The 12,624-nt window shown below is 35.5% G+C and overlaps 1 protein-coding gene across 2 annotated transcripts in view; it reads right to left on the bottom strand.

The window, feature by feature from the left end:
- Positions 1-4,320: 4,320 nt before the first annotated feature.
- ZDHHC20 (zDHHC palmitoyltransferase 20) overlaps positions 4,321-12,624 on the bottom strand; it is a 75,202-nt gene continuing 66,898 nt past the window's right edge. Inside the window, exons 10-13 of one of the 2 annotated variants that reach the window (XM_080797886.1) lie at positions 12,094-12,183; positions 10,566-10,681; positions 9,188-9,265; positions 4,321-7,858 (exon numbers count right to left, since the gene is read on the bottom strand). In XM_080797886.1, the coding sequence (XP_080654012.1) occupies positions 9,228-9,265; positions 10,566-10,681; positions 12,094-12,183 (244 nt within the window). In that variant the 3' untranslated portion in view covers positions 4,321-7,858; positions 9,188-9,227. The remainder of the gene's footprint in view (positions 7,859-9,187; positions 9,266-10,565; positions 10,682-12,093; positions 12,184-12,624) is intronic. The other variant, XM_080797887.1, reaches the window with a different exon arrangement.

Below are 12,624 nucleotides of genomic sequence, written 5' to 3'. Positions count from 1 at the left end.
GAACTACAAAGAAAAACATTTCAATAAAGGATAATTTAACAACTGAAACCAAAACAAAGCCCCCAAGCCCCCTACACATATGGAATCAAGTATAATTTGGAGTGTTTTCTAAAAATGAACAGATGGCATAGGATGTTTCCTTTCATACATTCTTTTGTAATTTGTCCAGGAAAGAGTTCATAAATGTGATACAGCTCAAAGAGATGGAAACGACATCAGTTTCAGAAGACAGTCCTTTTTTTCTTTTAAAATAAACTTCATCACAGGATATTAGGTTTTGAACTTAATAACCCCCCCCAAAAAAAGTACCAAAAACACATTATTTTACTATGTGTAACAAACATCTTCACTTCAAAGTATCTAGAAAGACTAGATGTTAAAATATGGACCTACAATGTTCATTGTATGTATAGCTGTTTGGAATAAAATGCACATGGGGAGGAATGGTTATAATCTGAAAGTGTCTGCAAAATATGACATTTTGGCAAAATCTCTCCTTATTTTTTGTCTTCCCAACCTAACTAAAGGACAAAATACAGGCATGTTGTACTCCAGAGGTAGGTTAAGGATTTCACTTCTAAAAGTACTGCTTAAAAGTCTTCTTACAAACTTAACCAAGAAAGTATACAAAATATTTATCAATCCTCTGTCATATGAAATCAGAGCACACCCTTTTCTATTGTATACACCATGTATACAGCAACATTATAGGAAATGTGTATAATTCCCTTCCCAGTCTCCTCCATCTACTCAGTGAAAAGTATAGATAAATTATTTTTCAGAGTGGTTCAGTGTTTCTATTAGAAAGACAATCTAAGAAGAGCAAAATATTAACCCTTTCTATATCTACTGTTAAATAGGATGAGCACCTCTAAACATCTAGAAAAGCAACATACTTTAATTAAGGACTGAAGTTTAATCACTATATACACTACGTACAGGAGTGCTGAGTGATAGCACACATCTGGGGAAATGGCTCCAACACACCCGTTCTGGGGAAACCTTTCCCCGCCTCTCATTGTCTTCTCTCCTTCTCTCCAACCCTGGACAAAATATGTGGATGTGAATCCAAAACGTGATGTAGAGGCTGCATTTCCAAAAGTCATTTCCAGATGAAGTATCTCTTGAGTGAATTTTAACAAAAAGATCACAAAACAAGTCTTTTCTCCAATTGTCCTTTTAGCATACGTTGATAGCTTCTCTGCATCTAGAAAGGTCACAGGTCGCTAACAAGGTGTTCAAGTTTAAAAGGCTGTGGGAAAGGCTTACAGAAGCCTATCTACACTATACACACAGGTTTATAGTTGGTAAATCTTCCAAACAGGTGGTCATCACTTCCAAGCAGCCAAAGGAGGCACCTCATAAGTGGCCATTTTTCATCCCCTGTACCAGAATGCCCAGAGGCCTGCTGATGTCCTGGGCCCTTGCACTGCCTGCTTGGGCCCCAGCGGATTCAGGACGAGGAGCTTCCTTTACCATCTCAGTGTGGAGGTCCTGGGTGCCCATATTCCCCCAGCAGCCAGGAGGGTAGGAGCAGCTTCCCCCAACCCCAAGTCAGCCCTGGAAGGCAGGGCAGGCTGTGCCTATGTGTTCTCTCTGGTCCCAGCACTCACCCATCCTCCGGAGCAGATGCTCAACAAATTGGCTGAGTTTGAGCACACAGGTACACAGTAAGTACTTTGAAAGTACATAGACAGGATCATACCATGTAGGTAGAGTAATGTCTTTGAGATCTTTCCCATGGAGATACTTCAATTTTTATGCATATAGCTATTCAAAAACTTCTTCAAATGGCTTCACTGTAGTCTCTGGAAAAGAGTAACAAAATTTAGCTGATTCCCTATAAATGAACATGTGCTACTTTTCCAAAATCCTCTCAAACACCCAGCCTTAGGTGCATATCTCTAAATAAACTCCTAAGAGTACAGTGGCCAGTACCAAGATTATGCACAGTGAAACTTGACATATATTGCCAAATTACTTTTTTAGTGAAGTTAACCCATTTTACATTCCCACCAAAATTCTTTGCCCATATCCTCAGCAAAACTGGCTATTGGCTGTCTTAGACAAAAATAATCTTACTGGTGTTTTCACTTGTATTTCCTTACTTAATGAAGCCAAGCATCTTTTCATATGCAATTATTGATCCCTATTTCTTTTGTGAATTTCTTGTTCTACCTCCATTTTTTCCTTAGTGCTAGTTTTTCTCTTAAATTTGTATGTACTCAAATCTGTTTTTCTTCATGAGCAGCAGTTTCATGCCCACTTAGAAATATCTTTCCGAGCCCATTATAGAATTTGTTGCCCATGCTTTTGCTGTAGCATTTGTTTTCATTTTCTAATGTTTAATTAAGTTCATGAGCCAAGTGGAATTTGTTCTGATGTAAGATGTGAAGGATAGAGCAACTTCATTTTTTCCCAAATGGCTGGCACGCTGGTCCAGAATCACATCTCAAACAACCCATTTTTCTTTTTTAAAAGTAACAGGTACACACAATATAAAAATAGTATGAAAGGGCAAACTGAAATGTAACCTATTCCTGACCCTTCAATTCTCTTGTGAACATTCTGCCACTATAAATGGCAGTGGAACATGCTGTTTCCATTCTTCCCTTCGTTCAAACACCTCTGCAACTAATATCCTTAGGTACTGCTCACAATGAGTAAGTAAATCTACAAAATTCCCCAAAGTAGAACTGATAGGTCAGAGAATATGGGCATTTGAAAACTTGGTATTGCCAAACTGCTCTGCAATGATGTGGCACCACAAATTTATACTTCAACTAAAATGTGTCAAGGATTGTTTAATCTTTTTCAAGTTTGGGATAATTTTATATGCTATGATGCTCACTTTTCTTTGAGAACTTGGGACATGACAGAGTAATGAAAATGAAATTCCTTACAATTCCGTTCTGAATTCCAGTGTTCATTTTGTGGGTAGGTAGTATCAAAATAAAGTCCTCAAGGATTTAGAATCTAGAGCTGTCTTGAAAGCATGTGTGACCAATATATGGCTAAATTAGTAATGGTAGTGCAGTCCTTCGGGCAGCACAGAGCCCTAATAACTTGGTTTGGAGTCACGGGGAAGTGTGATGGAAGCACGCTACTGGATTGGAAATCCTGGATGAAAAAAATTACCTGACTGGTGAATGGGCTGAGAGGTAACATTCTTGCTTGAAGAACAACAGATGGCAGATTAAGGAGTGGAAATGGCACTTAAATCCTCTGTATCAGATGGAAGGCACTGATATGGAGGGGTTAAAGAAAATGAGGTTAACTTCACAGGAGTGTTGAAACATTCATTAAAACCTGTTACACAGAAAAAACTGTTAGTTCTCATCCCTATAGATTCTGGGGTGCATGACTGTAAGATAGATAAAGGAGGCCAACATCACTCAATTTTCCAGAATGCTTTTGAAAAGTTAGCTTATGAGAAGTGAGAAAAGTAAAGTCAGCATGATGTCATTAGTGCTTTGGGTGTCAAAATGGCCATTTGGCCAGTTAATGGTCTATTTTCCTTCCTACCCCAAACATATCGCTCTAAATTCCCCTCTGCTTCCCACTCCCCTTCCCCCAAAAAAACCATAAAGGTTGCTTCATCTCTACTGGTTCCTGCGAGTGTTTTGAAATTTTGCTAGTCTAAAAACTGGGAATCCTAGCTCTCAGAGCCTTCCTGTTTTTGTTTTTTTTTTTTTAATTTAAAGATTTTATTTATTTATTTGACAGAGAGCACAAGTAGGCAGAGAGGCAGGCAGAGAGAGAGGAAGGGAAGCAGGCTCCCTGCTGAGCAGAGAGCCCGATGTGGGGCTGGATCCCAGGACCCTGGGATCATGACCTGAGCCGAAGGCAGAGGCTTTAACCCACTGAGCCACCCAGGTGCCCCGAGCCTTCCTGTCTTATTCAGCAGCCTCAAATATCAAAACTTTGTTGACTGGGAAGGGAATTATAACATAAATGTCGAAAAGAATTCTACACAAGATAAAACCCATTATTCAGCATTTTGACAGCCACAATTCAACAATGCTTATAGGGTTTCAAAGGTACTTACAATTCTAAAGTGACTTTTGAATTGAAAATCAACTTATGTTCAGTAAAAGCAAATTTAAAACCTTTTGAATAAAGTAATCTATACCTCAGGCCTATGTAAACTAAAACACTGCTGCACTCAAATAGTACCTGTCTTAGATGTGGTTACTCCCAAATTATTAGCTAATTCTCTAAACACTATTTTAACCAAATTTGCAACATGACCAAAATAATAGTTATTCTCTCATTTGGTAAATACCACTTTATAACAACAACAACAACAACCTGTTCTTTCAGGACTTTATTTTGTTTATTAATAAAGTAAATCATTATTATGATTTTTGAAAAAAAAGTTTAAAAATGTTCAGCCTTCATGTTAATGTAGATTAGGCCATCCAAAAGGCAAAGCAAAGAGTTAACATTAAGTCATGGTCCAGGATTATACTTATGAGAAACAAATACAGGACTTACAGTACTTGATAAGTAAAGACAACCAAAATAAACTGTATTTCAAATTTGTTTCTATAAAAACATATTAAAGATTACTTTAAAATAGTGTCCATCTTTTCTTTTAAATGGGGATAGCCTCATCTGCAGTCATGTACAAATATAATAAACTTGACTAATAGCTTTCTTAATCTTTTAATACAAATACGATTCCTTGCCTTTATGCAACCCAACAAAATAATATAAAGTGAAGTCATTAGAAAAATATGGACCTTTCTGAATCTATATTGCATTTTTAATTTAGATTGGAAAATACAGTTCAGATCATATGAAACACATGGATTTCAGGCTTACATATTACCTATGTCTTACAAATTATCAGATATGGTTCTTTATTTTGGCTGAAATGCAAAAATATGATTAATTTCTTAATAACAGATTAGTTATTTGAAAAATAGTTTCCATTGATAGCAGTGCTAGTCCTAGAACAAAACATAAGCAAAACATATTTGTAAGTCACTGTCTATTCGGTGCCCCAAATACACAGATCCTAACACTAAGCCCTTACTACACATTTGCTTTAAAGATTACTGAATGGACATCTCATGTGTCTGATAATCTTTAACTTGAACAATCCTGTAAACATAGTCAAAATCTTTCTAAAGGAATTAAAATTCAAGTAAACATTGCATATTTGATTTAAACTAACCTTACAATTAAATTCACCTATGACACATTGGATCAAAACCATTCAACATGTAAAAAGGTTTTTAAAAATCATCCACATGTAAAGATGGAATTAAATTCTGTAAACATGTTTATGTTTAATAACTACTGTACTGCAGCTGCTCTTTGGTTTGGCAAAGTGATATTGGTCAGATGCCCCAGGTACTGAATATTCAAGTAAATCTGTACCCAGGTAAAACCAAGACTCCTGTCAACTTTGTCTTTAATGGCAATGGCAAGACCTGAAATTCAACTTTATTTTCCTTAAATATCACACCACAACTATTCAAGTGTTTGACGGACCAAAGATAGCACTAATACATTTTGAAGGCTTTCATTTTGACCATTCCCCCCGCAAAGAGTTGATAGAACTAATCAATATCAGTTCAAATACCAAAGAGGCAGCCTTGCCCTGACTCCCATGCAGCTCGTGGGCCCTTGCTGAACGACCAGTAATATGTATTAATAAATCAGCCAAATATTTAGAATGTGGCAAAATGTTGGCTATAAATTAAAGCAAAGGTAACTAAAGCAAAAGGCTTCAAGTGAAAATTTCTGAAAAGGTGTTTGCTATGCTATTAAAGATGACAGTGAAATACAACTTAAAAGAGAAAGATACACCACCACAAAAGTGCCTGGATAGGTTAGAGGGGAAATTTATGTTTCCACAATTGTTAATCATGAAAATGCATGAAAATCCTTTGATCTAAATGTAGAAATGCTCACAAAAAGTACCAGGAGAATAATTCTGAAAGTAGTCAAGTAGGTTTAAACATTCACAATTTCCTTATAATACATAAAATGCCAAAATGAAGTGATATTTTGTTATCCCTTAACTCTCAGTTCTAGAGTCAAGATTATTGGGAAGACAAAGTTGAAATAAAGGTAGAAGAATCAAAATAATAGTATTCCAAACTATATTTTCAAAGCTAACTCATTCCTTTGGTTCAAAAGAAAAAAGAAAACACAAAACTTCCTTTTAAAATCTAGTACTAGTACGGCCAACAGAATTAGACAAATCCTCTGAACTAATAACTGGAATAGCTGAGTATAAAATATATGCTACATTAGGAAATCATAGCGCTATCCCTAGCATATGTTTGGCATACAGAAGATACTCCAAAAATATTTGTTGGATGAATGAAATGTAAGGTTAATTTTGCAAAATTAGGAATCAAAGAATGTGAGAGGTCATCTAGTCCAACTCATGCATAACACGCTTTCCCCCCAATTCCATTTTACAGATAGGGAAACTGTAACAGTTGATATTTACAGATGCTGGTTAAGATTTATCTCTACCTGAAGCTGGAAGCAATCAATCATTTTGGTTTGTGTATATTTGACCAAACAGGATACATGAGGAGTAATATTTCTATCTGGCTTCTCCTTTATAGGATACAGTATTTGCCTTTAAAATTAATGCAACAATTCCTGTCGCTTAGATTGCATTTCAAAAGAAAAAGATCTAGCTCTACCAGGCAGAAAGGGGCTGGTGTTTAGAAAGTCAGATTTAAAATTTTGTGTCTAAGAGTGGAATCCACTGCTCAGACTGGAAGTCTTAAATGACTGCTTGGGTTAGAATTTCTTTCCAGAAAGCAGAATTACATTAAGCAGTTTTACCCTAGTTCAAACTGCCTTTCAGTCACTGTTTAAGCTGTTACTGGACTACTGTAAAAAGTTTCAAAGTAATTTCTAGTAATCACCGAAATTGTCATTTGAAAGTCAATAGCATGTTGGGGTCAATATCTTGGGGCCATAAATAATTTTAAACAGCTTACAATACCTGCCTATCTTCCTCTTTACTTTTCTTCTAGCCACTGCCACTATTCTCTGTCCAATATTTCTATAGCACATGTGCCTTTGTGACTCCCTGACCATAAAAATACCCATGAAAGTTCAACAAAAAAGTAATTTAAAAGCAGCGAGAATGAAAAATGTTTCCTATACTGCCAAGTTTCCTTTAAGCCTCGGGCACAACACTACAGTACATGGTTATATTAATGCTTAGAACTAAGCCATCAATGAATCATACAAATGTGCTCCATGTTTTAAATAATTATATTTAGATATCTGAATCTTTCTGAGTGTTATCTTATAGCCAACAATAAAAAACTTTATTATAAATGTTGAAAAGTATAAAACAGTAATTATAAATCAGCAACACCCAATTAAAAAAAAGTTATTTTCTTTTCTTACACAGTATAAGCAACAGTAAATAGACATTATTATTCACCTTCAGCCACTATACTGCCCTACATGTACTTAAGATAACTTTTCAGCTTGTGTTTCGAGAGTGAAACTTTATATGGATACTAAGAAACAACTCTTAATTATGTAACTCAGATGTCAAAAAAATACATATACTCCATTAACATGTGACTTGATAGCTCATAGTGTAGCATCTCATAACAGGTGGGTGTTATTTCCAGAGTAAAATTAAGTCACTTTTGTAGCAGTAAGTTGATGTAGCACAAATGGGTGTATTTAAGATTAAGGCATCTTTCTGCGCTGGGGTAGTGCTTCTGTGGATCCGGCGATCTGTACAAAGGCTTCCTTTTTAAAAAATATATCTTCTCTTATACTTCAGTTATTTCATTCCATTGATCATTTTCTTGCAAATAAAACTGAAAATATCAGTCCATAATATGTTTTTATAAACCTATAAAACCAGAAACAATTGAGTTATTGGTTAAAATTTGATTTTATATTTCTGAAAAGAAAGATATATTAAATGGTTCTGTGCGCTAAGGTACAAAGCTGCTAAAATAACGAGATGGAATAAATATTTTAAAACTACTAATATTGTAAATAATAACAAAGATTTTTATGAACAGTGAGTGATATTTCTTTCTTCCTCTGAAGCAATCAAGAGAGCATTTTAAAAGAGGTAGATTCTTACAGTTCTCCCTTAATGTTAACTTGGACATAAGCTGAGGAGATACCTTATTTACCTCTTTGTAAGACTGCTATAGGATATGGGGAATTACCCACAGCAACACTTTCAGGTTGTGGAGCATCAGACATTATCCTGCCCACATTGAGAATCCTAGAACCAGGGCTATACCTCAGCCACAGTTCTGGCTGACATGATCACCACACGATAAATCACCGTCTAGGTTTTAGCCTCTGGCTGTTACTTTGGACATGGGCTCTGGGTCCTCTGTAGGGAACCGAACACTAATGAAAAATGCTGAGCAGGGAAGCAGATGTTTCCCTAATAGAGACTCCAGATGAGAACTCTTTGACAAAAATGAACTCCTGACACAGAGAAACTGAGGTAATAAATGGATGTTGTCTTAAGTTGCTAAGATTGTGGTAATTTGTTATGGAACAAAAGGTAACCAATACACATTATAAAGAAGATTTCAAAAAATCTAATAGCTGCCTAAAATGCTACTGAGTCACTGAGCTAAGCATCAGGAGAGACAGAGAATTCACTACATCCCTCAAAATTCAACTTAGTTACATTACTCTCACTGCTGATACTACAGTTTATGTTTAATCTGTCTGGAATGTCTTCGATTGCTATTTAAATTAATTTCCTCTGGCTATTGTCTCAGGGACACCCAGATTGAGAATACCTCATCAGTGTGGCTGGGTACAGTAAACTTATCTTTTCTTGTGTCTTTTCCAACTAAGTCCTATAGGTGAACCTCTTCAGTCTTTTCTGCAGCCTAATTAATCACTTTTCTTTCTTAAACTAATTAATGAGACACTGTTTACTGAAAAGATTAGTTGCCTACATATCAACCCAAATCGGCTTTTAGTTTCCTCATTAATCTACCAATATGTATTACAAAGATTGCACTAGGAGTGGTTAGAAAAATGGGATTTAAGCAGCTATTACCTTCCAATCTCTTCTGAAATACCTAATTTTGCTGATATAATTAAAAGAGTAAAAAAAAATTGACTTGCGAATTGTTCTGAGATTACAAAATATGCAAATAATTGCATTTGTTCAAGGAATATTACCTTTATACTGTCTTACCTTGCTCTTATTCAAATGGTTAGTTATGAACAAGTGGTACTCAATTTTCTATTGCCACTGTAACATGGTTATTTGTCCCTGTAAGCACATAATTATATATGACAGGACAGAAAAAAAGAAGTATTAAGTTTCTGGCTAATTGGTAAAATTGATGATTACAGTAAAAGCAACTTTTATGTAAGCACTAAATAGGTTTATGGTGTCAAGCATTTATCCTCTTGGAGAACCCAGAAGTAAAGCAGTGCTAAGAGCTAAAAGTCTGGTTTTACGCTTATATTTGTAAAAATGTCCATTGGCTTTTAAAGATGTTCAACAGCAATAATTATAAAGCCCATGAAATGAATTTTTCCCTTGACCTACAAGGGTTCTAATAATCCTAATGAAGATCCTAATGATACCAATTCAAGAGAATAATTTAAGTGCTGCTAAAAGCCAAAAGGAAAAAAAAATCAGAAATTCCCACAGTAAGTTTTAAAGTTCTAAAGTATTTCCTTGAGTTGGCACCAACTGATCTGAATGTCCAAACCATTTTCCCACAGTGCAAGACAATGATAATGTTATTACTAGTACTGTTGAAAACCACCATGCATATATTTTAGGCTATAATGCTTGTTAGGTGGCCAGGCTATGTTATAAACACAATCTGGTTTGAAAGACCATCTCTGACTTATCAACTGTTCTATAATGCATCCACAATTCATGAAAAGATTAAAGTCATCAAGAAAAGGTTAAAATGTATTTGGTACACTCTTTTTATATTGAGGCAGCAAAAACTACAATACATTTTAAAAATTATTTTCAAAAAAGTAAAAGTTAAGACACTAAAGAATAATCTTGTTCAAATGTTATTCAGAATAGAGAATGCCAAAAGAACTTTCTATATCTGAGGTAAAGAAGTATGTGGCTGGGTAACAAAAGAAAATCCCAACTCTGAACAGAACAAAACACAGCAAGAGCCACTATACTTCCTCACTCAAACCTCCTTCTCCATAAAAGGTACCAATAAACACTGACACCCCATTTGTAAGGTATTTTATTAAAAAGTGTCACATATCTTAGTATTTTTTTAAAAGATTTTATTTATTCATTTGACAGACAGAGATTACAAGTAGGCAGAGAGGTAGGCAGAGACAGAGGAGGAAGCAGGCTCCCAATGAGCAATGCTCCCAATTGAGCAGAGAGCCCAATGCGGGGCTCGATCCTAGGACCCTGGGCTCATGACCTGAGCCGAAGGCAGAGGCTTTAACCCACTGAGCCACCCAGGTGCCCCATATCTTAGTATTTTAAAATATGTTGTTTTAATTTTTACATACTTGTTAAATCTGGTTGATCTTCATTTTGACCAGAAAAAGCACTGTTTTCAAACGACAAGTATTACCTGATCTGACAGTGCCTTCTTCAGATCCATGCTCTATCCATTGAGATTCACTGTCCAACAATCGGTTTTTTGATTCACTAAGCGGTTTGATTGGAAAGGGTTGATTTGAGCCAATACTGAAAAGAGGAAGAAATAATTTAGTAAACAGTTTAATGCTTAATCAAGGATACTTAATTAATAAGCAGCAAATTAGTATTCCTTCTCCTAAATATGTGAGGGCAACTCATGAGATCTCAGCACTCTAAAAAAACTCTATCTTCAAAAGAAAAATATGCCCCCAACCCCCAACTGAATGGCTCTCTAAACCCAAGAATCTATATTCCAGCAGTGCCAATGAAAACAATTAGACAAAAGAAAAAAGCTTCAGAGGCTGGTGTGAAACTTTTAAAACATGTTAATCAAGAGCTGTAAGGTAGCACAAGGTGAGAATCTATGTCTGTGGCCAGGACAAAAAAATTACCTGTCATTTCCCAAGTTTTCTGCTTTCTACCTCTGCAGTTTAGATCTAAGGGGAAAAAATGATTTAGTGATTTAGCGTAGACTTACTTTTCTTGCTAAGAGATCCAGGGAGGGAAGGAATGGAGGAACAGAAGAAGGAAAAGGGAACTAGTATTTCCTGTGTACTTACTACGGGCCAGATACTGTGCTAGGTGCTTTAAACACATTATGTCAACACAATAACCCTTGGAGGTAGGTATGGTTATCCTCATTTTATAGAGCTGGAAACTGAGTGAAACCGAGTCTCACACAGTTTAAGTGACTTGTTCAGATGCACAATAAATGTTAAGAGTTTTAAGGTCCTAAGACTGTAGGTTTGAGGGTCTATGTTCTGATACTAATAGACTGTCTTGGAATTTATAACCCCTCCTCCCCCACAATTTATTTCTGTCCTAAATAAATTTTGACTATTTCACTTTTATCTTTTTGACTTCTTTAAAATTTCATTTAAAATGAACTATTTCTTTGAATTTTTGAATTGGTTTACTTACCATGCAAATACTGAAAAAGTATCCTCTAAGATGAATGAATGAGAAAAAAATTTTACATTAATATTTTTAAAATCCTCCCTATTATTTTTACACTGCAATTTAAATTTGTTTTTCAAGATATAATGGTAGATAGTATGACTAATTTCTTTGAAAAAATATAGCTGATATAAACCAAGAATTGTATCTTGAAAGAATGTCTTAGTTTTTAGAAAGATGTAGCATATTTAGGATAGCCGTGTTTCCTGGCTTGCCCAGACATTTCCAGTTACATGTGTTTGTCCTGGTTCAACTATTAAAAAGCAAACATTCTTTTTCTTATTCTCCAAGTGTTTTGGTTTGGAAGATAATAAATATGGTTATACTAAGCATTTAGGTACCCACACATACTAGCTCTCAGTTAAAAAAAATTTTACATAGAATTTCTCTTTCCCTATCTATGTTGACTTACAAATTACTACTGTATTTACCAGATATGTATGTATGGCACATACACACAGTTTGTTTTATAACGAATACTTAAAAAATGATAAGAAGCACACCTTCTAGGATATTCATTTTGATTTACAACAGAAGCTTGTTCTGGATCCATCCCCACAAGGCGAGTTGGAAAACTGCAACCATCACCCAAGCTGCAAAATGAAAAAATATCAGAATAAACTTAAACCATATTAACTTAAATCAAGGTGATCAAATTCAACAACCACTCTTCTTCAAAAACATAGTATAAAGAAATTATCATAATCTGTCATTTCAGAGAATAATTCTTAAAATTCTCTAGGGTTACTAGCGTCACTGAAGAAATAAGCTGCCTTCTCTTATAATTTACATATATTTTTAAAAAAGTCTTTCATGACTATTAAGATTATAATGCCTTCTGCACCTGAGTGGCTCAGTCAGTTAAGCAGCTGCCTTTGGCTCAGGTCATGATCCCAGGGTCCTGGGATGGAGCCCTGCATCGGGTTCCCTGCTCATCAGGGAGCCTGCTTCTCCCTCTTCCTCTGCCATGGTCCCTGCCTGTGCTTTCTCACTTGCTCTCTCTCTCTTAAATGAATAAATAAAACTCTTAAAAA

The sequence above is a fragment of the Martes martes genome, assembly GCF_963455335.1.
Source record: "Martes martes genome assembly, chromosome: 3".
NCBI lineage: Eukaryota > Metazoa > Chordata > Mammalia > Carnivora > Mustelidae > Martes > Martes martes.
Note: the sequence above shows the minus strand (reverse complement) of the source record. Positions and strands in the feature narration are given on the sequence as shown.